This window comes from Mytilus edulis, chromosome 14, assembly GCF_963676685.1.
Source record: "Mytilus edulis chromosome 14, xbMytEdul2.2, whole genome shotgun sequence".
In the NCBI taxonomy this organism is placed as follows: domain Eukaryota; kingdom Metazoa; phylum Mollusca; class Bivalvia; order Mytilida; family Mytilidae; genus Mytilus; species Mytilus edulis.
The window spans coordinates 59338670-59362825 of NC_092357.1; the positions used below are offsets into that span (position 1 = coordinate 59338670).

A 24156-nucleotide genomic window follows, 5' to 3' on the forward strand; every position below is an offset into this window, starting at 1 on the left:
TAAAGCGTACCTAAGCGTTTCTCCTAGTCTTTCTACATTCCCAATTGCAGGTCTGTCTATATGTGAATGTTTGTCAATAAGTCTGTCACATTCGCCCTTCTGTTTATATGTTTACCAGTCCGTCTATGTCCACTGGTTCGTCTACATGTTCACTAGCTTTGAAAAGCTTTCGGTAAGTGCTTATCATGCAGTGATTAAATTGTTTTTATGTAAGTGATTATTGTGCACCGTACCCATATTTTAAAGGACGCGAATCGCAACTGATATGTTACAGTTTTTTTCTTGCGATGTGTTGTCCTTAAGGTTTGGTTCATTCGGAGGGTTGGGTTTATGGCCACCACATTGTTAATGTGCCAATGTCCATTCTAAAGCCTGGAACATGTAGTACAGTGGTTGTTGTTCATAATTCATGTCGGTCAAGTTTTTTTCGTAAATTATTTTGTTAATCAATAAGGCTGTTTAATTTTGTTTGATTTTTGTTTTTAAATCTTAATGGTCGGGGCATTTAATAGCCGACTAAATATTTTTTTTTCATTTTTGGAGGCCGCTCGGTGGCCTTTAAAGACTTACTAACACGTCATTGTAACTCTGGTTGGTACTTGTATCATTAGTGCTGGACCATGGTCGATCATGTGCACCTTTGAGGCAGGCGGGATATTTTTGTAGTTCTTGTACAGCTCAAACTAATTGGAGTAGTTCCTGTACTTCTATGTCTAGTCCCATGTTGCATGGTTGGAGAAGGTGTAACGCATACGATGATACGGACTTTGTTAATTTCATTTTTTGACTGATTGTTTTACATTGTCATTTCGGGGCCTTTTATAGCCGACTATGCGGTACGTGCTTTGCCTGTTGTTGAAGGCCGTACGGTGACCCATAGTTTGTATTTCTGTGTTATTTTTGTTTCTTGTAGATAGTTGTCTCATTGACACCAAACCATATCTTCTTTTTTTATATTCGATATCTTATCGCCGACCTGGTTAAATCTGCTAAAAAATGCATGCATGATTTATTTTTAGGTTATCAGTCGTAATTAAAGTGGCACATTTAATTCGTTGTATCATTTCTTCAAGTGACATCTGCATGGCCCAGTCAAATGTGTATTTTATTTAAATAAATTTTAGATTTAGATTTCAATCACGGTTATTTCCCCCCCTTTCATATTGAATATCTTTACTTATCAGTCGCATTTTAATGACGAAAAGGAGTCAGAGGTTATTATGTGACCTCCTTGTTTAAAAAAAAAGTAAATAATGTTGCAATATTTAAACAAAGAAAACAACTTTAAATTTGCAATATTAATGTTCCCCCTTCATATTGAATATCTATACTTATCAGTCGCATTTCAATGACGAAAATGATTCAGAGGTTATTATGTGACCTCCTTGTTTAAAACAAAAAGTAAATAATGTTGCAATATTCAAACAAAGAAAATAACTTTAAATTTGCAATATTAATGAAAATAAATATGGACATAATTTTCATAATTAATTTTAACGTGATTTTCAATAAACGATTTTTTTTTTGAAAAATCCTCATTTTTACACCTTTTGAGGCACGGTATTTATGATTATATTTCCATGTCCTTGGTCTATCCTAGACGTAAAATTTTAAAAAGTGCTAATACTTAAAGATTTTATTTTAAATTGTTCTCGTTCAAAATATTTTATTATTCATTTTTTCATATTCAATTTATTTTTAATAAACATTTTTTTTTTAATAAAGTTGCAATATTTAACAAACAAAAAAAATAACTGTAATTCAATCATATGCAAGAAAGACTTCCCTTTAATTTCAGTATAAAAATTTAAATAGCTTGCTTTTTACAACATGTACATCTTCACTAAACGTAAAATCTAAAATAAAATGCTACTAAAACTCTTTCTTTAATTATTCTCGTTCAGAATATAAAACGCATTGTTTACATGAAATCTTATCTCATATCTAAACACAGCTGGTTACATCGTTTGACTAATTAAAATACTACGCATGTAGGTTAATATTAGCAGCTTGTAATCGTGTGCAAGAAAATATTATATCATAATAAATTTCAGATCATACGTAAAATATCTCTATAGCAACTTAAGATGCTAATGCATATTCAACAGATTAGTAAGCTATTGCGCATGCATTTGAAAGGTGGTCATAGCTATTGCGCATGTATTTGAAAGGTGGTCATAGAAAGAACAAAAGTGTTCCGAATAACATCCGGTGTTTAGCCTGGGATCCGGCCCAATCTAGCTGCGCGTCGTAAGGCATATACTGACAAGATTAGCCAGGACCCCAGGCTAATCCGGTGTTCCGAAAGACTACATCACTCGTCCAATATATACTGCGTAAACCCTCAGGGGTTTACGCAATGAGTACTGTGTAATCAAAGTACTGTCATACTGTCTCGGATGATTCAAAATATGATTACTGCTGCATAACATCATACACATTTTCATCTCAATGTGCACTACTACAGTGAAACCTGTTTAAACCGAAACTCTTCGGGACTTAAGATTGTGTTCGGTTTTGGCCGATGTTCGGTTTTATCAGGTTCACAACGCATACAATTTGATATGACGGTGCTTTAGAAAATGTTTGGTTTATACAGGTTTTCGGTTTACGCAGGATTCGGTTTAGCCAGGTTTCACTGTAGTAGTTTGTACGAGCATGGTGAAGGAGAACATAATTGTATTTTACTGTCTACCTATAACGTTGTGTTTCATTGTGCAAAATGTATAAATTTGACAACATTTTATTTCAATATTACACACATTCTGATTACAAATAGTTTATTTTTAGTGTAAACATAAAACTTCTGACAATAGATATAAAAAGATGTGGTATGAGTGCCAATGAGACAACATTTCATTCAAGTTACAATTTGTAAAAGTAAACCATAATAGGTCAAAGTACGGTCTTCAACACGGAGCCTTGATCACACCGAACAGGAAGCAAAAAAGGGCCCATTTGCCATATAAATATATATTTTAAAAATATGTTTTGTAATATGACATGTGTATACACGTACAGTATTGTTTGCACTGAAGAGCCGTTCGGTTCAAGATTAACGAGTATCGTCCGTTTTTTTTTCTTTCAATTACTGAACATACGGAAATTTTTATAGAAAATCCATATCCTTTATGGTGTTCTCTTATATTTGACAGTTATTTACTAAATAAATACAGTGAAACCTGTTTAAACCGAACCTCTTCGGGACTTAAGATTGTGTTCGGTTTTGGCCGATGTTCGGTTTTATCAGGTTCACAACGCATACAATTTGATATGACGGTGCTTTAGAAAATGTTTTGTTTATACAGGTTTTCGGTTTACGCAGGATTCGGTTTAGCCAGGTTTCACTGTAGGTGATTACTTCATGCATTGCTATCTACGACTTCCTAAAAACAAACTATTTTTGAAATAAGCTATTTGTTAAAAATAGAATACATATAGAAATTTCTAGGGTTAGTGTTCTCGTTAGAATTGTTTTTCATTTGTTATATCGTTGCCTTTTATAGCTTAGAAAGAGCTATTGGTTTTGCTCATTGTAAAAGTCCTAGTTGTTGTCTTCTTCTTCATTTGTCTCTGATGGCAAGCATACCACATCATCTTATTTTCAATAAATATTCCATGCAATCGTTATCATAAATTTAATTTATGGACCTCTGCTGTCGAATGGACAAGGTAAACAAACTACTGTATTTAAAGCCTATGAATTCCGAGGTTGTGAGTTCGATTCCCACACGAGTCAGGTGCACTCGACTCTAATCTAAAGTAATTAGGACTTTCAGTCTTTCTATCGAAGGTGGATTTTTCCCTCTGTGTAATCCAGTCCTGCTCCTCTGCCAATAAAAACTGACTGCCACGAAATGGCTAAATAGTGTTGAAAGTGGCTTTACATACCAATCAATCAATGAATCAATCAATCATTTAGTTCATTCATGTCCTTAAGATTAATCAAAAGCACGTCTGCCTATTACATTCACTTTATCCATGTAGAGTAATCTTATATAGTGTATCAACAGCTGCTCTATCAATGATTATAGGTTTACTTACACAAAAATGGTCACACAGCATCACCTACCAAGTAGTCAGCATTTCAGTGATGACATGATTATCGATTATATGGTGGTTTTTAATATTTTTTTTTTTTTTATAAATTAACTGTTTGTAAAGTATGAATTATTCAAATTACTAAGGATCTTCTTATACCAGGCATAAATATAAAAAAGAAGATGTGGTATGATTGCCAATGAGACAACTATCCACAAAAGACCAAAATGACACAGACATTAACAACTATAGGTCACCGTACCTTAATAAGCCGCATTTGGCACAATGTTATGGAATTTTGCGTCCTCAAAGTTTTGCTTACTAACTATTATGATTTGAGTGTCACTGATGAGTGTTATGTAGACGAAACGCGCACCCGGCGTATCAAATCGTAAGCCTGGTACCTTTGATCATTATTTACACACAAAAGTTCACACATCATTATAATAAGTACATGTAACAGTTTGACAAAGGTACACTCCAAGTTATATAGAGAAGCACGAAATGGATGATTTTATATCATATAACTATAAAAGGTCAGAGTAAGTAATTTGACCTCCTGTGTGGGTTTAAAATTGTTCAGTCGTATGAATTGTCCGTTTTTAGTTACTGTCAACTATTCTTTCAACATGTTCTTCAGACATATCACAGTAGTCGATGTCAAGTTTCCATTCCACTCCAAATTGAAATGTGAGCATTAAAAAACTGAATAGCACCGCTTCCGCTTCAATTGTTTTCAAATGTTTTCAAATTTGGTCGAACTTTTAGTCGAAATGTTCTCAATGTCGGATAAAAAGACATTACTTGCAGCTGATACAGTTTCATTTCTAACTGATATATCACAATTACCGATTGAGTTATTTATATATTTAATTGGAGTACCAGTCTCATACGAGATCATATTTGTGGCGGGAAAAGCACCGTTTTGTAGTGAAATTATATCATGTTCACTTAATGTGCCGTCGTTCTCTAGCATTGCCAAATCCACAGAGGAGGATTCCCCCAACAGCCAATACGTTGTCATCTCTCCTTTGCCCTTCAAAATTAACATTCACGTTATTGTCATCATTATAAATATTATTATCATCTTCATGATATTTATTATAAATGTCAATAAAACTACAAGTTTGTGACATATACGTTTGCGTTTTGCTGTGTGTGTTTTTTTTTACATTGCCTAAAGGTATGGGGGAGGGTTGAGATTTAAAAAATAATTACACCTTATGTAAGAATCCGGGGTTTTGATTGGTTAATAGCCAGTGTATTTTTCACCAATTTACTGTTATCAAATGAATATCGTTCATTTTTAACGCCGCCGGGGTATTTGCTAAAAGGATATGCCTTTTTAACCCTCTCTGCCGTGGTATTTGCCAAAAAATACTCTATCCGACTGGACGCTTGTAACGTCACGATCATCAATGCGTTTTAGTACATTAACATTCGGTGTAATTAAACAGATATATCATGTTATTGAGGGGTATTTGCGAAAAATACCAGTCTTGAGAATAAATTTCCCTCGCCTTACGGCTCGTGAAATTAACATTCTCTCGACTGGTATTTTTCGCAAATACCCCTCCATAACATGATATATCTGTTCAAAAAAACATGTTAAACCCTGCCGCATTTTTGCGCCGGTTCCATGTTCCAAATCAGGAGACGCTGGCCTTTGTTAGTCTTGTATGATTTTTTTTTTTATTTTCGTTCATTTATATTTTTCGGTATAATTATAGTATGACGTCATTATCACTGAACTAGTTCACATTTTTGTCTAGGGACCAGCTAAAGCACGCCTTTCGGTTGTGGAATTTTCTTGTTGTATTTCCGCTCTTTATGGTGAGTTTATTTACTGTATGTAATGATAGTGTAATAAATATTGAAGAACTCGCCTCGAACCTAAAATATGATCAGTAGTATTTTGATTTTTGTTGTACAGTGAAACCTGGCTAAACCGAATCCTGCATAAATCGAAAACCTGTATAAACAAAACATAAGCACTGTCATATCAATTTGTATGCGTTGTGAACCTGATAAAACCGAATATTGGCCAAAACCGAACACAATCTTAACTCCCGAAGAGGTTCGGTTTAAAAAGGTTTCACCGTACTATTTGCTTTAATTCTAGGAAAGTTTCTTATTAAATAGTTGTCAGGACTTTAAGACAAAGAAAAAAACACCATTAGTTAAGAAAGTTCATGATTGTAGCATGTCTTAATTATCTTTATTAAATACCTTTATTTGAACAACTCCCCTTGATTCCAGACTGAATAATCCGAAGCCATCTAAGAGCAACTTTGATTGTGGACTAACATGAATCTTCATAGCTGGAAGAAAGAAAAAAAACATTAACAATTGTTCTCCGAAAATTTAAAACCTCTTTGATCATGTTTATTGTTATGACCATATCAATGATATTCATTTCAAAGTTTGATTTGGCCAGTTATTTTTACCAAGAGAAAGCCATCGTTATCACTTATAAAATTTATCTCTTATGTCTTATATAGCCAACAGGCTTAATACTTCGCCGTTTTTTTTTTATCAGAATCTAATGTATTCTGGGACATTTTTTTCAAAAGTTCACACAAAAGCGTCGTGTTTGTTTTTTTTTGCTGTGCATATACTGTATTTGTGTGATGATATATACCCCATATCCTTTCTTTTCTATTCTATTGATATTGAATTAGAAAATCTATCTAAAGAAATCTAACAAATATTCGATACATGTATACAAGTATAGTGATTGGCTCTCATTGTTCATGTGATTACATTCGGATTTTACATTGTTCATGTGACTCAATTCTGATTCTTACTTTGTTCACATGATTCCATTCGGATTCTTACCTTGTCCACGAGATCCCAATCGGATTCTAACGTTGTCCATGAGACTACATTCTGATTCTAACGTTGTCCATGAGATCCCATTCGGATTCTTACCTTGTCCATGTGACTCCATTCGGATTCTTATCGTGTTTTTGTAACTCCGTTTGGACTCTTACCTTGTCCATGAGACTCCATACGGACTCTTACCTTCCCCATGAGACTCAATTTGAATTCTTACCTTGTCCATGTGACTCCATTCGGACTGTTACCTTGTCCATGTGACTCCATTCAAACTCTTACCTTGTCCATGAGACTTCATTCGGATTTTTACCTTGTCTATGAGACGCCATTCGGATTCTTACCTTGTCCATGAGACTCCATTTGGACTTTTACCTTGTCCGTGAGACTCAAATATGATTTTTACCTTGTTCACGTGATTCTATTCGATTTTCTCACCTTATCAACGTGATTTAAGTTGATATTCTTACCTTGTCCATGTAACTCCATTCGGATTCTGACCTCCATTCGGATTATTACCGTGTTCACGTGATTCCTTTCGGATTCTTACCCTTACCATGTGACTCCATTCGGTATCTTACCTTGTCCATGTGACTCAATTCGGATTCTAACCTAGTCCATGTGACTCCATTCGGATTCTTGCCTTGTCCATGCGGCTCCATTCGGATTCTTACCTTGTCCATGTGACTCCATTCGGATTCTTACCTTGTCCATGTGATTCCATTCGGGATGCTGTATTTACAGTATCTCCGAACAGACAATAACGTGGCATCTTTTTTCCAACAACACCTGCACAGACTGGCCCTGAAACAAGTATAGTAAGAGATAAGTTTTTAAGAACACTTGCACAGACTGTCCCCGAAACAAGTATAGTAAGAAATTAAAAACCAATTGTTCAAAGAACAATTGAAGGTCTTTCAACCAATAAGGATCTATTTAGATATGAAAATATTAAAATTCAGTTGAAAATGTCTGTTCCTATGGCTTAATGATGTACAAATATGAATTTTAAGAAAAGGTCAAAATCTAGAACGTCCAATTAACCTATGACCTTGACCTCAATTTCAAGGTCATAGACTAAACATCTCAAATAAAAAGACACTAGTTCCTTAATATGTATGGTTCATGAGTAAAATCACTTTACGCATAATTCTTAATATAAGGGGGGCGAAAACTCCCTTTTATTGTTTACGCACCCTTGCAATCAAAATTTATGAGTTTCGACATGTCGCAACTAACAATTTAGTAAAAAAAAACTGTCGATATCTTATAAGGTTAATGAAAAAAGGTGAAAATAAGCCAAAATCAAAATTTAAAATTTGACCTTGACCTTTGACCTTGACCTAATTTTCATTTTTTTGGACCAAGGATCTTAAATCAAAAGACCCTAGGTCTCTATCACTTATGGTTTACCAGTTAGAAATGCATATCACTGATACCATATATAAAAGGGGGGATAACTCTCATATGGAGTCTCTGGATAGCTTCGGTTGAAATGAAACAGAACATCCTAAGGATATAACGAGCAATTTGGAAAAATAAATTTGTCGGTTTCTTATACGGTTGCGAAGAAGTAGTGGCCACAATAAAAACAGTGTTCGGGGAGATAACTCTTACAAGGTAAAGTTTTTTGTTACGCGGTGTCAGTTTCAGAAGCGTATTAACTGTTCAATATCATTTACCTTATATCTAAGCGATATATTGTGAAACAAAAAAACAGCGAAGGAAAAAAAAGTTGGCGGAAGAAAAAAAAAAAAAATAATAATAATAATCAGAACAAACCCTATAGGTCTTACAACTGAAAGGTTGAAAGACCTAATTACTGAATATGTTTTTTTTTGTGCAGTTTTCTTAATAACAACAATAAACGAATGCTATATTTATATTTTTTTAGAGTTCAGTAATGGCCGAAGTCAAAATATCCTGTAATCAAAAATATTACCAAACGTTGAAGAGTTGCAATTATCGAAAAGGGCCACATGTGTCGCAATTGTTTGCTTTCGTGACAGTCAAAAATATTGATGTCAAACACCATTAAAGATGTATTTTTCTTCAATTTAGTGTAAACGACGAATTATATGACATAAATGTAGGCCAAGAGAACCGTTATTTTCGATTTATGCCTTTTGGGTGTAACATTTGTATGTTCCATCTTTTCCTAGCAGACTATTTAGTCTTATATACGCTTCAATGATTCATATATCAAATTTTGATTTAGTCAATTTATGGACATGTTTTTGGCATGTATAGTCGAATAAAATGTTGCTACTACTTTCCACTTAAATACTAAACCACACATTTTGTACATGCATAATTCAATTGATAAATTGTTATGTTCATCTATCAATCGTGATAAAGTTGAAATATGAATAAACTCAACATAGATACCAGGATTGAAATTTTGTATTTGCGCCAGACGTGCATTTCGTCGACAAAAGACTCACCAGTAACACTCGATTCATTTTTTTTAAGGGCAAGACAAGAATGAAGTTGATGAATAGCAATGAGGACTAAAAATTCCTAAAAGTTTTGCCAAATGCAGCTAAGGTAATTTATTACTGAGATAGAAAAGCCTTGTTAACAGTTAATCTATAAATATGACCATATCAATGATAACTCATGTCAACACAGAAGTGCTGACTACTTGACTGGTAATACTCTCGGGGAATCAAAACTCAACTAGCAGTGACATCGGTCAAGTGGTTGTAAATATAAACTCATCATAGATATCAGGATACAAAAATCGTATTTTCGCCAGACGCGCATTTTGTCTACAGAAGATTCATCAGTGGAGCTCGAGTAAAAAAATGAAATTATACCTGAATGCAGCCCAATACGTGCTTCCAAAGTAATGGCTGGTAAGTGACGAATCTTGAAGTTTCCGATTTCTTTGAGAATAGCTAGTGACATTTGAGCGATTTGTTTGACATGGTCATTCCCATTCCTTGTAGGTAGGCCAGAGACTACCATATAAGCATCACCAATAGTTTCAACCTGTATTATAAATGATTAATTTGTAATCGGTGAAACTTTTCAAGGATACCAGAGTTAAAAGGTTTGAAATACAAAATCAATAACAAAGATGAAAGTTTAAATCGTAATCGACTACAAGAGTCATATTTTATACTCGAGGTAGTTAATTTCTTAGCTATTATAATTACATTAGATGTATGTTTCACTATAATACGTTATTCTGATTGGCTAACTGCACATCACGTGTTATTCCTTAAGCAATTGCATTACTGAATAAAACTTTTCATTCATGATAACACGAGGTCCCACAATAAAGTGCACAGGTGAATTAAATAAAAAAAATGATAAAATTCGTGTTTTCATGATCCTAGTTAAAAAATGTAATTATAAGTATTGAATGCTTCTCTTTGTAACTTTCGCGCTTCATACAAAATATACTTCAGTCAACGCTTTTACACCAAAGTTACAAAATGAAGCATTCAATTCTTAAATAAATCTAACGCGATCCCACGCGTGCACGAAACATCTTCAGCATTAATATTGTGTTTTCTGACAGCAATTTACATTAAAAAAAATGAAATCATGTGAAAAAAAGTCATTTTGTGTGCATGTGAACGGATTCTATAAACGATTTACTACTGTTATCTTTTTTTTTTATACAATATATTGTTTTAGCACCTATGACATAAGTTGATTTACTAACTTTTTTTAATCTGATTCCTGGCGTTGAAGCATCAATGTTTTTTTATGTTTTGACCTTGATATTTCGTTTTGAAACTTCGTCTACCCATGTGACCTACCGTATTAGACTATTTACTGGGTTTGTAATGACATGACAATCTAGACGGGAACCACATGTGCGCAGGATCTGCTTACCCTTCCGGGGCAACTGAGACCAACTCAAGTTTTGGGTTGGGGGTTTGTGTTGCTTAGTTTTTAGTTTTCTATGTTGTTTCTTGTGTACTATAATTTGTCCGTTTGTCTTTTTCGTTTTTAGCCATGGCGTGGCCAGTTTATTTTCGATCTATGAGTTTGAATGTCCCTTTTGTATCTTTCGTCATTCTTGTACTCTTACATACCTTATACACTTCAAATATGTCTATGATGGAATCAAACATTGTATATAAATCATTCAAGAGATCAACAACCTGACAAAGAAAACATACATATAACGTTAATATTTTTGAAGGAATATTTTCATCTATAAATTGACAGATATGGAAACTTTAGGAGGAAGGTTTTGTTTGAAGAATAAATGAAATTTCTGTTTTCTTCTTTAATTTATACCATATTCCCTCTATAATATCCATAGAGTTTTCATATCTCCGGGTTTTTACCAGTGGAAAGGGTTTTTATCAGTGAAAACACGTAGTGGTGTTATAACTGAAGATACTGACATATCAAGTACTTATTTTGGTCTAGTACGTGTGGTAACACTACATAAAAGGACTGTACAAATTTCCAAAACTGATATACAGTACAAAATACAATGTCAACATCGATATTGCATCAACAGTTTTCAGGACTTTCTCTTTTTTCAAAATACATAAAAACAGTGATTAATATTATTAAAAATCCATTGATACTCCTATTTTTGACAAATACACCTATTATGTCTGCTTGTTTTGTTCACACATCGTTGTTAATATAATCGATTTTTATGCGACTGTCATACAATTGAAAGGTTTTTTTAGCTATTAAAGCGGGTTTAATTCACAATTTTTTACATTTCAAAATGCCTGTACCAAGTCAAGAATATGACAGTTGTTGTCCATTCGTTTAATAAGTCTGAGCTATTAATTTTGGCATTTGATAAGGGAATTTCCAGTTAAAAATTTCCTCGAAAATTAGTATTTTTATGATATTACTTTTTACTTGCCTCTATAGCCGAACTCTGAGCCGATATGCCTGTGAATCCAACAATATCACTGAAGTATATAGTAACACACTGGTATGCTTCTGGGTCCACAGGAAGACCATTTTTTAACTTTGTAGCTACACTCCTTAAAACAACATTGAGGAAAACTTCATTCAGTAAAAAACTTTATTGTTTCACTCAAGATTTTACCATTCATTCTTTAAAACCTTTTGTATTAATAACGGTTTTTCTAATATTAAGGGACCAAAAATAAAGTATCAATCAAAACTTTTGCTTCAAAGATCTTGGTTATCAGTAAATAACATTTTGTTGATCTTTTTAATGTCCGTCTTATTATGGCAAAGAAAGATAATAACAATTTCATTAGGATATATTTCACACTCCTATATTTTAACGGTTTGTTTCTAACAAATATAATAATACGTTAAAAGGAGGACAGAAACAGCATATCAGATAGTGTGGATTAAATTAAATCCACTATCATGTAATAACGTATTAGTTTAGAATGGCGTCTAAAATTAAAAGGCATCGGCTACACAAACAGTTGCGGTATTAATTGATTGTTTCAAAATCTAAAGGACTATGGGTTGTTTTCATTGTTCTAAACACCAAAATAAAAATAACGTCATGTCATTGGTTGAATTGTTTAGGACGTTTTTAACCAATCACGACGCCTCGGTATACGCTTTTGAAGATATTTCTCAGTATGCAGAAACGGCGAATTTAATGGATACAAACCTCGGTAAAACTTGATCTAATAACGCCTCTGACTTTCTCTTTTCTTCAATCAATGCATCTGTTCGTTGACTGACCAAATCTTCAAGATTATTAGCATATTGTTCCATACGTCTGAGTAGCGAATCCAATATGTTATGGCTGCTGGAAATTCTACAATATTGAATAGATAATGAAACTAGTTAAGCAGTCAAATATGCAGAAAAAAGTCTAACTGCATTAGCATTCGTGTGATAGGTTTCGATTGATCATTTCTGTTTTGGTAGAGCTCGCGTGGCTTAACGTTTGATTTTCTATGTTGATCATTTCTGTTATGGTAGAGCTCGTGTGGCTTAACGTTTGATTTTCTATGTTGCTTTTTGTAAACAATTGTTTGTCATTTGGTCGGTTTTAGTTTTTTGTGATACCATTGTCAGTTCATCTTTGACTTAGGAGTTTCGTTATCCCTTTGGTATCTATTGCATATCTTTAGTGACATCACAATGAAGTCATTTTTAGAAGACATAATTATCAAGTAACTTTAAACATCTATTAGTATACCGAACCCTAGATATCAAAGCAATTAAAAAAACATTTATAAAACATACCCGGTTAGTGCCTTCAATTGTTTCTTTATTGCCTTGAAGGTTGGTCTATTGGATACAGATTCGCCCCAGCACTCCTTCATCAGCTCAATTATGGCGGGTTTTTCAACGTCACCAGGCATCGTTGGACGGAACGGTTGTTGTAGTCCATCGTCTCTTAATTTACTAACAATCTCTAAAATATGGTCACGTTGTCATATAATAAACGTCTAAGAACTGATAGATACAAAATCTTTTTGCCAATAAGAAAACATGTTACATGAAAAATCAGGTATTTACAAATAATGTGATAATTGTCCGTTTCAGAATCTAACGAATTATGGGAAATTTCGTTGTACGTACCCCAAAATCAAAATAACGTCACGTCATTGGTTAAATTTCCATTGTTTATAACACTTTTAACCAATCAGGACGTTTGGGTGTACAATTTTGAAAATAATACCCAGAAAGCATTAGATTCCGAAACGGTGCATTGTGATTTGTCAGATACTGATTCATTATGCTATCTTTAGACTCTTTTTTAAAAACAGAACTAATGGAAAATTTAATATATTTTGTTGCTTTAAAATTTATTTTTGTTAAATGTTAGATATTTTAAAACGATGGGTTATACTTGGCATTACCTGCCATGCAATTAGGTTCTAAATAAACAATACATAAAAAGAAAAAAAGTTTGTCGACTTTTGAAAAGCTTTTCCGATTTTCCTTCCAACATGATGACAAAGAGAAATGAATGTAATTGAATAACATCAACGGAAACCAATCTTTAAGGAGTTTTATTAATCTTATTCTAGGTGATTACATTTGAATTGCATAGTTAAAAGCGATGTAGCAGATGGACACCCTAAGGGTATGTTTTAGATAACTTTACTTTGATTTTGTGTAGATAGCAACTACCTTTCACTGTCAATAAATCTAAATCCAGTTCAAAAGGCGCCATACGTGTGAGAACCTCAAACATGATAATAGAGTAACTATAAACATCAGCTGCTTGTGAAACGTTACATTTCCCTCTTAAAACTTCAGGTGCAAACCATAAATATTCTACAAAGGAAAATATTTTTTTCTCTCAAATACAATGTTGAATCAACTTTTTAATATAAGCTGAACTGATCGATTGGATGGAATATTATTTAAAAGAAATATATCTTATTACATGAAGATTATCATTCTGATTATAATGGTTATAAGATAATTGCAAACAAAGGACCTTAACGGTTTTTCGAAATCTTTTACACTTGAATTATTGACGTCACACACGAATTACTTTTAAAATACTTAAAATTAAGGAATGTATCTCCCTCTAAAAAGCTCTGATTCCTTTGTCACAACTTTTTTGTCTTTTTTTGTGGCTCTCTGTTTCTTTCATAAGCTTTGGATTTTAAATATTTTGGCTTCGATCATCACCGAAGAGACATTGGTTGTCGAAATGGGCATCTGGTGCAGACAAAAATGATACCGTTTATGTTATTTGCAATATTGCTTTCGAAATTTGCCTGTATGACATTAACATCTTTGACGGCGTGTTGTGACGGATAAATAGCGACCAAGTGACTGTGTAACATCAGTTTTCTACCTCTTTTTTATGATTGCTGTCATTGCACATGTAGATATTTTTGTGTCAATAAAATTGGCGGACTATTTAAATCAAATTAAAAAAAATAATAATATAATAAGCGTAAATTCTTAAATTATTGCGTGCATTTATTATTGCGACTTTTTATTTTAGACTAAAATGCGATTTAAATTTTCCGATATTGAGAAAAATCTTTTTTAATTCATATAAAAAATGTCAAAATGCGAGTATAAATTATTGCAATTATAACCCTGTCGCATTTTTTGCAATAATAAAAACATCGCAGTAACTTCTTAATTTTCAGTAATGACATTTATACATATAATTGACCTGGTTCATTCTTGACTGATTTTAATGGATCTTCACCACGAATGAAATTCAAACCATATCCGGTTATCTTAAGGACAAATCGACTGTCTATCACACATCGTTCGCTGTTCAGTCGACCATGAGCTAGAAAATGGGAATCGTGAAGAAACGCCATTCCCTGCAATTTTTAAAGTATAATATTAAACTATATCAGAAATTCAAACGTGAAAAAATTACCAATTCAATCGATAATAGTAATGCAATTATTAAAGCAACAATGATTTTTTTTTAATTTTACATGATAGAAAATATAAGTATGGGAATACTAATTATGACTGTGAATTTAAAATTTTAAAAGAAAATTATTCGTTTGAAAAGTGTTTTTACATGATAGAACAATTTAAGGAGGTAGACCTAGGTTAAGGGAAATAACTCTTAAAATCATCAGTACGTTTGTGTCAACCATTTTCAAAAATGTATTATAAGCTTTTATGTTACATAGATTATTTTCAATCTGTTTCAGGTAAATGCTTAAAATACATCAATGAACTTGACTTTTACAAACGCTAAACTGATTTTAAGAGTTATCTCCCTGAACCCAGGTCTACTCCTTAAAAGTAACGTATTTCCTTTTAAATGTGTTTTCAAATGACTCAACTTATAAAATAAATAATAAAATAATGGAAACTATAATATACTAAATTTGATTTTAAATTCTGAAAGAAAGTACAAAAAGAGGCACTAGCTGTCACATTCATGTCCACCGATTTCGCTCAATTCTCATATTATATTGAAAACAATGGAAAATAGGTATCCAAATTATAAAAAAAAACCAACTTGCATGGCATGGGATCAATTATATGTAGCTTTGTTTCGAGTGTTTTATAGTATAGACGCCATCTTATTAACTAGCAAGTTGCTCTAAAGACCTCCGATAGTCATATAAGCGAATTAAACAGAAATATAAATATAAATAGATAGCGAACTCGTGGAATTTGATTTTTCTAGGTCTGTTTAATTTCATATTATAGATTAAAAATATATGTTATTTATTCTTTTTAACCTGTTAATAAGAATGATTTTTTTTGAGAATCTAATCAGTGAATCAAATGATTTACCTTTGTTTCACTTTCAATGTTAACATTCTTTTTCTTTAAGTAACCCAGTACGCACAATGCATGCGTTATCCAACTAAAGTGAAGGGGTTAAATTGAAGGTCACATAAATACGGATTCAGTAAAGTCGAATTATTCACTTGCAAGTGGATAATTCATCATCAATGTTTCTTAGCTTATTATGACACAATTGAACCATACTGGCTGCTACAATCGAATCATTGTTTCATTATTCCACTTTGAATAATGATTGAACCCCTCCAAAAAAATCATATTTTAGATATTTTATATATCTCTTGGATAGTGACCTTGAAAACTTACATTAGTCAGATCAGTTAGTAATGCAACTTTGAAGTCCCAGTCTAGATTGATTGAGTCATTTTGCACTATATCCTAAAAAGAAACGTTTATTCAGTATAGCAATTGTTTGTTTTTTTTAAGTTTAAGTGTACTATCGATTTGAAATTTACTTTTCCTAAACAAACTCTTTCTAATTACGCTACGATAAAGGTTTATAATTGAAACATGACATTGTAATGCTTTAAAGAAATTAAAATGTTTAAATAGGTACAAATGAAAAAGTAAAATCACAAAAATACTGAACTCAGAGGAAAATCAATTCGGAAAGTCCATAATCACATGTCAAAATCAAATAACAAAACGCATCAAAAACGAATGGACAAGAACTGTCATATTCCTGACTTGGTACAGGCATTTTCAAATGTAGAAAATGGTGAATTGAACCTGGTTTTATAGATAGCTAAACCTCTCACTTGTATGACAGTCGTATCACATTCCATTATATTGTCACCGATGAAAGACGACGACTGAAACGAATGTTACTGTACGTTCATTAATTCGGGTTCGTTATCTTGTTATTGTGCATTTTTTATTTAATCAAACATTCAATTCCACTTATACTTAAGGTAATTTGTGAGTTCCGTCTGAAATTACATTCAACATGGCTTGCTACTGAGTGTGCTATAAATAGTTATACCTGTAAACTACCTCTACTGCAGTACTCAGTGACTCTGTAAATACTCTTTTCAAAGAGGTACAAACCAACGAACTTAACCAGATTTTGACAAGTCAAATCTCCGATCTACAACAGATAAAGGCATGTTTATGTTCGGTTTCCTAATGCTTGTAGAGTAAGACTTTGGTTGGCTTGCTTGCTTTGTTTGTACACACATTAGTTCATGCATTATAGTATAGACATGCGTAGTTACACTAATATGTATTATATTAACATTTGATTGAATGTTATTTCAATTTCAATTGTACAAAATACAAACAAAGCATTTTAGTCCATCTGATGAGTTGAGCCTTTTTCAACTGATTTTTATAGTTCATGTTTATCTTGTACTGTTATACCTCTGTCCCAGGTTAGGAGGGGGGTAGGGATCCCGCTGACATGTTTAACCCCGCCACATTATTTATGTATGTGCCTGTCCCAAGTCAGGAGCCTGTAATTCAGTGCTTGTCGTTTGTTCATGTGTTATATATTTGTTTTTCGTTCATTTTTTTTTTATATAAATAAGGCCGTTAGTTTTCTCGTTTGAATTGTTTTACATTGTCTTATCGGGGCCTTTTATAGCTGACTATGCGGTATGGGCTTTGCTCATTGTTGAAGGCCGTACGGTGATCTAAAGTTGTTAATGTTTGTGTCATTTTGGTCTCTTGTGGACAGTTGTCTCATTGGCAATCATACCACATCTTCTTTTTTATAAGCAAGGTAATCAAAGTCTTACTCTACATGCATTATGAAATTAGCTCTTAATAGATATAAACATAAGCAATATTTTAATTGTATGAAAACAATGTACTAGAACTAAACCAGATTGTAACGAATAAACATGTTTACCTGTTTAAGTTCGATGAGTTTAGAACGACTCAAGTTCAGATTAGACAGCTTTGTTTTCTTTAAAAACACCACATTTCCCTGAAAAATGTCAAAAATATAAATATTAACAAAATATTTTGTTCCTGTTTGGTACTTGCAGATCCAGAATTTCGGATAAAAGGAGGGATACGATACCAAAGGGGCAACCATACATTGTAAGTCAAATAGAAACAGACATGTACAGCAGCATGGTAGAAAAATAAACGTTGATAAATTGACAATACACATAAACTAAAGAGTAAACAACCCAAATCCTCCCAAAAAATACAGATTACTTGAATTGTTTTTTGTGTATTATTATTTGTCTGTTTTTCTTTTTCAGCCATGGTGTTGTCAGTCTGTTTGAAGTATGAAATTGAATATCTCGCTGGTAGTTTTAGCCTATCTGTTAAATGATCCTGGAAGGTAAGTTTTCATACTCAAGTAACCAAAACTATCGCAGTGCTCGTTTATATTACATTGTTGACTCTTATGTGCATTTGGTAATGTCATGTTCATGGAAACGAGGACTTAGTTGTGTTTTCGTCAAGTGAAAAGGTACATTGAAAAGGGAACAACTTCAATAGAGACTGAAAATAAAAAAGATTAACAATGTTCGATTGTTATGTTTTGGAATTTTTTTCATTTTTCAGAATCCTGGTTTTTTATTCATTTGAATACTAGTATATAGTATGCTTCGAAATGAAGCCTCCTCGTTTAAGGTTTCAACTCCCTCAGGCAAAGTTGGCTTTAGATGAATTTGGCTATTTATTTTAGGTATTTTTAACATATAGCTCTTCAACGATTTTCGGTACTTATACATCTTCGGATTTCAAATGTTTGGCTTTGAGCGTTCCTGAAGGTAAATCCAGAAAAGCGCTTCGGACGCAATAAATTATTTAACGTATTGTTTTATATTTTTTAACGTCACGTATATGCAGATTACGCTGATACCTACATTAGTGTATTTTACATTGGCTAGTGATATAGGAGGGAGGGTTGACCTCGCATAAATCATGTAAAACCCTGTCGTAATTTTAGTATTTTTCCAAGTCAGGAGCCTCTCCCCTTTGTATTTTTTAAATTTTAGTTCTTTATATGTTTTGGAGTTTTGTGTGACCATTTTAACTAAACTAGTACACAATCGGTTAAGTGGACAGCTGAAGCCCGACGATGGTTGCGGGATGTTCTCGCTGTATTAAAGACCCATGGGTGGCCTCCAATAGTGTTTTGTCCATTGGTCGGGTTGTTGTCTCTTTGTGTTTTGTCATTTGATATGGCCATGTGATTATGGACTTTCCGATAAAATTTTCCTCCGAGTTCAGTATTTTTGTGATTTTACTATTTGACACATTCCTGATTGCCATTCCCAAATTGATTTGATATAATAAACATTATATATGTCAAATCATTTAAACTAGGCCAACATTACTATTACCTGGTACACCCCACAATGATCTCCTGCAAAGTGACCATATGCCTCCTTATAGGAGTAAATTTCTTCTGTACTCTACAATAAGCAAATGCGTAAGGTTATAAATAAGAAAATATTGTGGGAACAACCAAAATGAAATATGACTACAATCAAACAAATCAGCAAGCTCATCAAAGATACCAGAATTTCAATTTTGTACATTAGAGTCACGTAACGCCCACACAAGACTCATATGGAACAAATAAAGTTTAAAAGATCCTTTAAAGCCAGATATGTTTTCATACATATTTAAGGAATGTCTGTAATATTTTTTCTGTCTATGAAGAAATAACATAAAAAATGTGGTGCACACTGAATAACGCGCGTAGCGGATTATTTAACAGTGTGCACCACATTTTTATGTTATTTTGAATAGACAGAAAAAATATTACAGTCATTTCTTATAATTTAATTCTAAATTCCATTTTAAACCGTAGAAAACCATGAAAAAACGTTGATGACGTCACGGTCACATGACTAAATTATGTCTATCGGCTCATAACAAAATAACGTCAGCCAATCAGAAGACGCGTTACATCCAAAATTAAATTATTTGCCTATATTTGGTGTATGTATTGGTTTATGTCATTTATTAGAAAATGTAAGCCTTTATAACCGTGTATCTTATATTTTATAAACAAATAAATGAGTTTTTTTTGTGTTAATATTTACTGTAATCTGAACAATGCCTTTCAAACTCATTTACCATATAATTGGTTAAATGATCCATTTCTCGTCTGTTGGAGAGAGTTTACTCAAAAAACCCTATTTAAGGAGGTAGACCTAGGTTAAGGGAAATAACTCTGAAAATCATCAGTACGTTTGTGTCAGCCATTTTCATAAATATGTTCTAAGCTTCTTGGATACATAGATTATTTCCAATCTGTTTCAGGTAAATGCTTAAAATTCATTGACGAAACTTGACTTTTACAAACGCATAACTGATTTAAAGAGTTATCTCCCTGAACCAAGGTCTACCCCCTTAAGCAATCTAGATAACAAAATATGTTAGTAGTTTGCATCGATTTCCATGCTGATTAATGATTTTTTACTGAAACCTTAATTACTTGAGCGTTTATACTTATTTTATTGTCTGTTAAACCATTCTATTTGATACAATAAAATTAAAACGCAGATATTTTCAGGATATTTATTTTGACTGCATATTGATAAATCTTGTTGAAAAAAAATTATGTACATGCACAATCTTAAGCTATTCTCATATAATTATTTCAAAGTTTTACTCAGATTCCTTTACATGATTTTCTGAAATCTACATGCTTTTCTATTGATTAATTATATATGGTAAACAGCATAAATGAAACATACATTGAAGTTTATACATCAATACAAAATTCACAAAAGTTAAAATTAAAAACAATTACATAAACACATACTAAGGATCTTCTTACCCCTTGGCCTTGCGGTCATAAAACTTTTGAGCACGATTTTTGTACTCAGTCTCAAGAATCAACCGATGAAATTACTGGATTTCACATTTTGAGCATGATTTTTGTGCTCCGAGCACTGAACAAAGCTTTATGCTTCAAGGCCAGGAGTAGATTACCTTAGCCGTATTTGGCACAACTTTTTGGAATTTTGGGTCCTCAATGCTCTTCAACTTTGTATTTGTTTGGCTTTTTAACTGTTTTGATCTAAGCGTCACTGATGAGTTTTATGTAGACGAAACGCGCGTCTGGCGTATTAAATTATAATCCTGGCACCTTTGATAACTATAAATTTTTAACGAGACTCCAACAACGGTTAATTTCAGTCGCCTTAATCTTGTATAATATCAAAGTTTACATACTTCTATCAAATTTTGCACATTTAAAGCAGGATCTAGACCAATTGTTATCTGGTACTTCAAAATCTATGATTGAGGAAGAAATCCGAGCCACCATTTAAAGGTGTGAAATATATATTTACCTTTAACATAGAAAGGCGACTCCGTCTACTACTATAACTATTATTGGTACTGTTATTTAACTTGACGTCACCTGACTTGATTTTCCACCAAGAACTTTTAAGCTGTGCTTCTTGTTTCATTTTTCTATAAATTTGAAAGATACAATCGTTTGATGTGTTTGAGGTTTTGATTGAACCGTTTGCTTATGGACTTTCTGTTCATTAATTTTCCTTAGAACTCAGTATTTTTGTCCATCAAACAAATGGATAACAATTGTCATATTCCTGACGTGGTACAGGATAGAAGTATATTGCTATATTTTAAGGTAACACGGATCTTAATCTGTTGAGAACAGTTCCATGCAAGTCTTTTTAAATATATCGCTTTGAGCGTTCCTGGTGACGGTAAATCCACAAAAGAGCTTTGGACGCATTGATTTTATAACGTGCTGTTTTCATTTTGTTTTAGAGCACTTGGTCGATACCTCTACTGGTGGAATATCAGTCTCGAGGGTATCATCAGCGAAGTACCGACATGATTTATAATAAATCTTTCTAAAATTGTCAGTTACTAAATTATTAGAAACTAAGGCTTCAACTCTTTCAGGTAAAGTTGATATAAGACAGATTTGGCTATTTTAAAGACCTATTTTGTTATATAGCTCTTCATATTAGAAGCGCTATGGATGCATACAGTTTATAATGTACTGTAACTGATCTCATCTGTACTTCTATCTGTCGTTTCTTAGTACAATGTAGTTATATTCAGGTAAAGTTGATATAAGATAGATTTGGCTATTTTAAAGACCTATTTTGTTATATAGCTCTTCATATTTGAAGCGCTTTGGATGCATACAGTTTATAATGTATTGTAACTGATCTCATATGTACTTCTATCTGTCGTTTCTTAGTACAATGTAGTTATATGACAGTACATTTCCATTAGTTGTTGTGGTACACACAGACGCTGTAAGTACAACCTTTACTCTTCAGTTCTATTATTACTTTGGATTCTTTTGTTTTCTTGGGTTCCAATTTTTCGTAGATTGATGAAATTGTATTTTCGTGGCTATTTGATTTCGTGGTTTTTTTCAAAATCCGCCAAAAAGTTTATAGAAAAAATTGTCATTAGTTGAACATTTAAATTCATGATTTATCTGTATCTATGTATTCTACGAAAACTGATATCTCACGAATAATAGTGAATACACAGTACTTTATGATCAAACGAAACTGATTTTTTCTCAGAGCTATGAATAAAAGATGAGTGTGATGTACAGGAATATGACAGGCATCCAATTAAATAAAAACAAAGACCACCTAGATTTTTTGTAAGTTTAATTGTTTTTCTGAAAGTCTGTTGATTAAAAGCATATAAAATTGACTTAAACATGTTTAACCTGCAACATTTTGTATGTACCTGTCTCAAGTGAGGAGCCTGTAATTCAGTGGTTTTGGTTTGTTTCTGTTAATGATATTTGTTTTTGGTTCATTATTTTGTACACACATTTGGCCTTTAGTTATTTTCTTTAAAATCGTTTCAAATATGAAATGTCCGGACATTTTTATAGATGACTTTTCAGTATGCGTTTTGCTTATGAATGAAGGCCGTATGGTGACCTTAAGTTGTTTTGATTTCTGTGTCATTGAGTCTATTGTAGAAAGTTTTCTCAATGACAGTCATACCAATCATCTTATTTTTATATTTCGAATCATTTATAGTGTCAAAACACTAAAATAAAATGACATATGATGTATTCTTATATGGAATATACACGGTCTCCACGCAGACGCTTTAAACCAATCATATTCCTGGAAATGTATAGGGAGGTAATATACAATGTATTATACAATTCACTTACCTGTATCCAAAAATCACAACAAGCAATATAAAAACAACAATACCAACAAGAGAACCAGCAACTATTGCCAACACGCTCAACTCTGAAATAAAAATTGATAAATAGACTACTATAAGCCAACTTATTTTCGCGGATACTTTATTTCATGTTTTACCCTTTCTAGACCACTAAGCGGCTATTTAAATTCTCGATTTTCTGATTTACTCGCTGAAGTTTAATAAGGAATAATCCAAGTTTTACATATTCGCGACTATTTAAATTCGCGTTATTTTTCTACTCGCGAAAGTCGCGAAAATAAATCTCTCGCGAAAATAAAGTTACAGTATATTTATTGTTTAAAGATTGCAGACCAAGGTTACAGTGCATCAATGTTTACAACACTACGGGTGCCACATGTGGAGCAGGATCTGCTTACCCCTCCGGAGCACCTGGGATAACCCCTAGTTTGAGGTGTTATTCGTGTTGCTTAGTCTTAAGTTTTCTATATTGCGTCTTCTGTACTATTATCTCTCTGTCTGTCTGTTTTTCTTTGTTTAATTTTAGCAATAGCGTTGTCACTTTATTCTGTATCTATGAGTTTGAATGTCCTTCTGTAATATTTCGTCCCTTTTTTACATACCGTTGGTACGTTTGCATCAACATGTTTTATGAATATGTTTAAAGGATCAAACTTTTTACTTTATTCTGGTTCATGTGAATGCATAAAATATATTGATGAATTTGACTTTGATAAACATATAAATGATTTAAACATACAAAAAAGGCATTTAACCAGAAAGTTAAAGTTGAAACCTCCCTTCTAAAAATTTTACGGCTGCTATCACGAGTCGGTTGACGGTAAAGGAATATCTGCTTTACAGATGACGACTGATACCAGTATGTTCCAATTGTGATAGGCAAAACTCGTGGTATTTTCATCAAACGTGACAAACCAATCAACGTCTTTTACAAGGTGTGAACATACATGAGAAATTTTCATCAAA

At 32.8% G+C, this 24156-nt stretch overlaps 2 protein-coding genes across 2 annotated transcripts in view; both read right to left on the bottom strand.

The window, feature by feature from the left end:
• Positions 1-4471: 4471 nt before the first annotated feature.
• On the bottom strand, positions 4472-12611 carry LOC139503752 (atrial natriuretic peptide receptor 2-like). Its single transcript, XM_071293606.1, has 7 exons — positions 12467-12611; positions 11729-11852; positions 10929-10997; positions 9696-9870; positions 7582-7680; positions 6271-6362; positions 4472-5077 (listed from the first exon to the last, which is right to left on the bottom strand). The coding sequence occupies exons 1-7, from the start codon at positions 12571-12573 to the stop codon at positions 4778-4780; spliced, it is 966 nt and encodes a 321-aa protein (XP_071149707.1). The 5' UTR covers positions 12574-12611; the 3' UTR covers positions 4472-4777.
• Positions 12612-13037: 426 nt separating this feature from the next.
• Positions 13038-24156, bottom strand: part of LOC139504340 (atrial natriuretic peptide receptor 1-like) — a 43391-nt gene continuing 32272 nt past the window's right edge. Inside the window, exons 7-15 of the mRNA XM_071294412.1 lie at positions 23174-23255; positions 21333-21456; positions 19368-19439; positions 17912-17989; positions 17045-17149; positions 16369-16440; positions 14954-15110; positions 13945-14091; positions 13038-13222 (exon numbers count right to left, since the gene is read on the bottom strand). Coding sequence (XP_071150513.1) covers positions 13038-13222; positions 13945-14091; positions 14954-15110; positions 16369-16440; positions 17045-17149; positions 17912-17989; positions 19368-19439; positions 21333-21456; positions 23174-23255 — 1022 coding nt within the window. The remainder of the gene's footprint in view (positions 13223-13944; positions 14092-14953; positions 15111-16368; positions 16441-17044; positions 17150-17911; positions 17990-19367; positions 19440-21332; positions 21457-23173; positions 23256-24156) is intronic.

Bases quoted from the DNA above. Each gene is read 5' to 3' on its own strand.
- LOC139503752 (XM_071293606.1), bottom strand. From the start codon at position 12,573: ATGGAACAATATGCTAATAATCTTGAAGATTTGGTCAGTCAACGAACA. The intron at 10,998-11,728 runs GCAAGTAAAAAG...TTTCTTTGTCAG, and splicing joins CTCAGAGTTCGGCTATAGAG to GTTGTTGATCTCTTGAATGA. The intron at 9,871-10,928 runs GTATGTAAGAGT...TTTATAATACAG, and splicing joins ACATATTTGAAGTGTATAAG to GTTGAAACTATTGGTGATGC.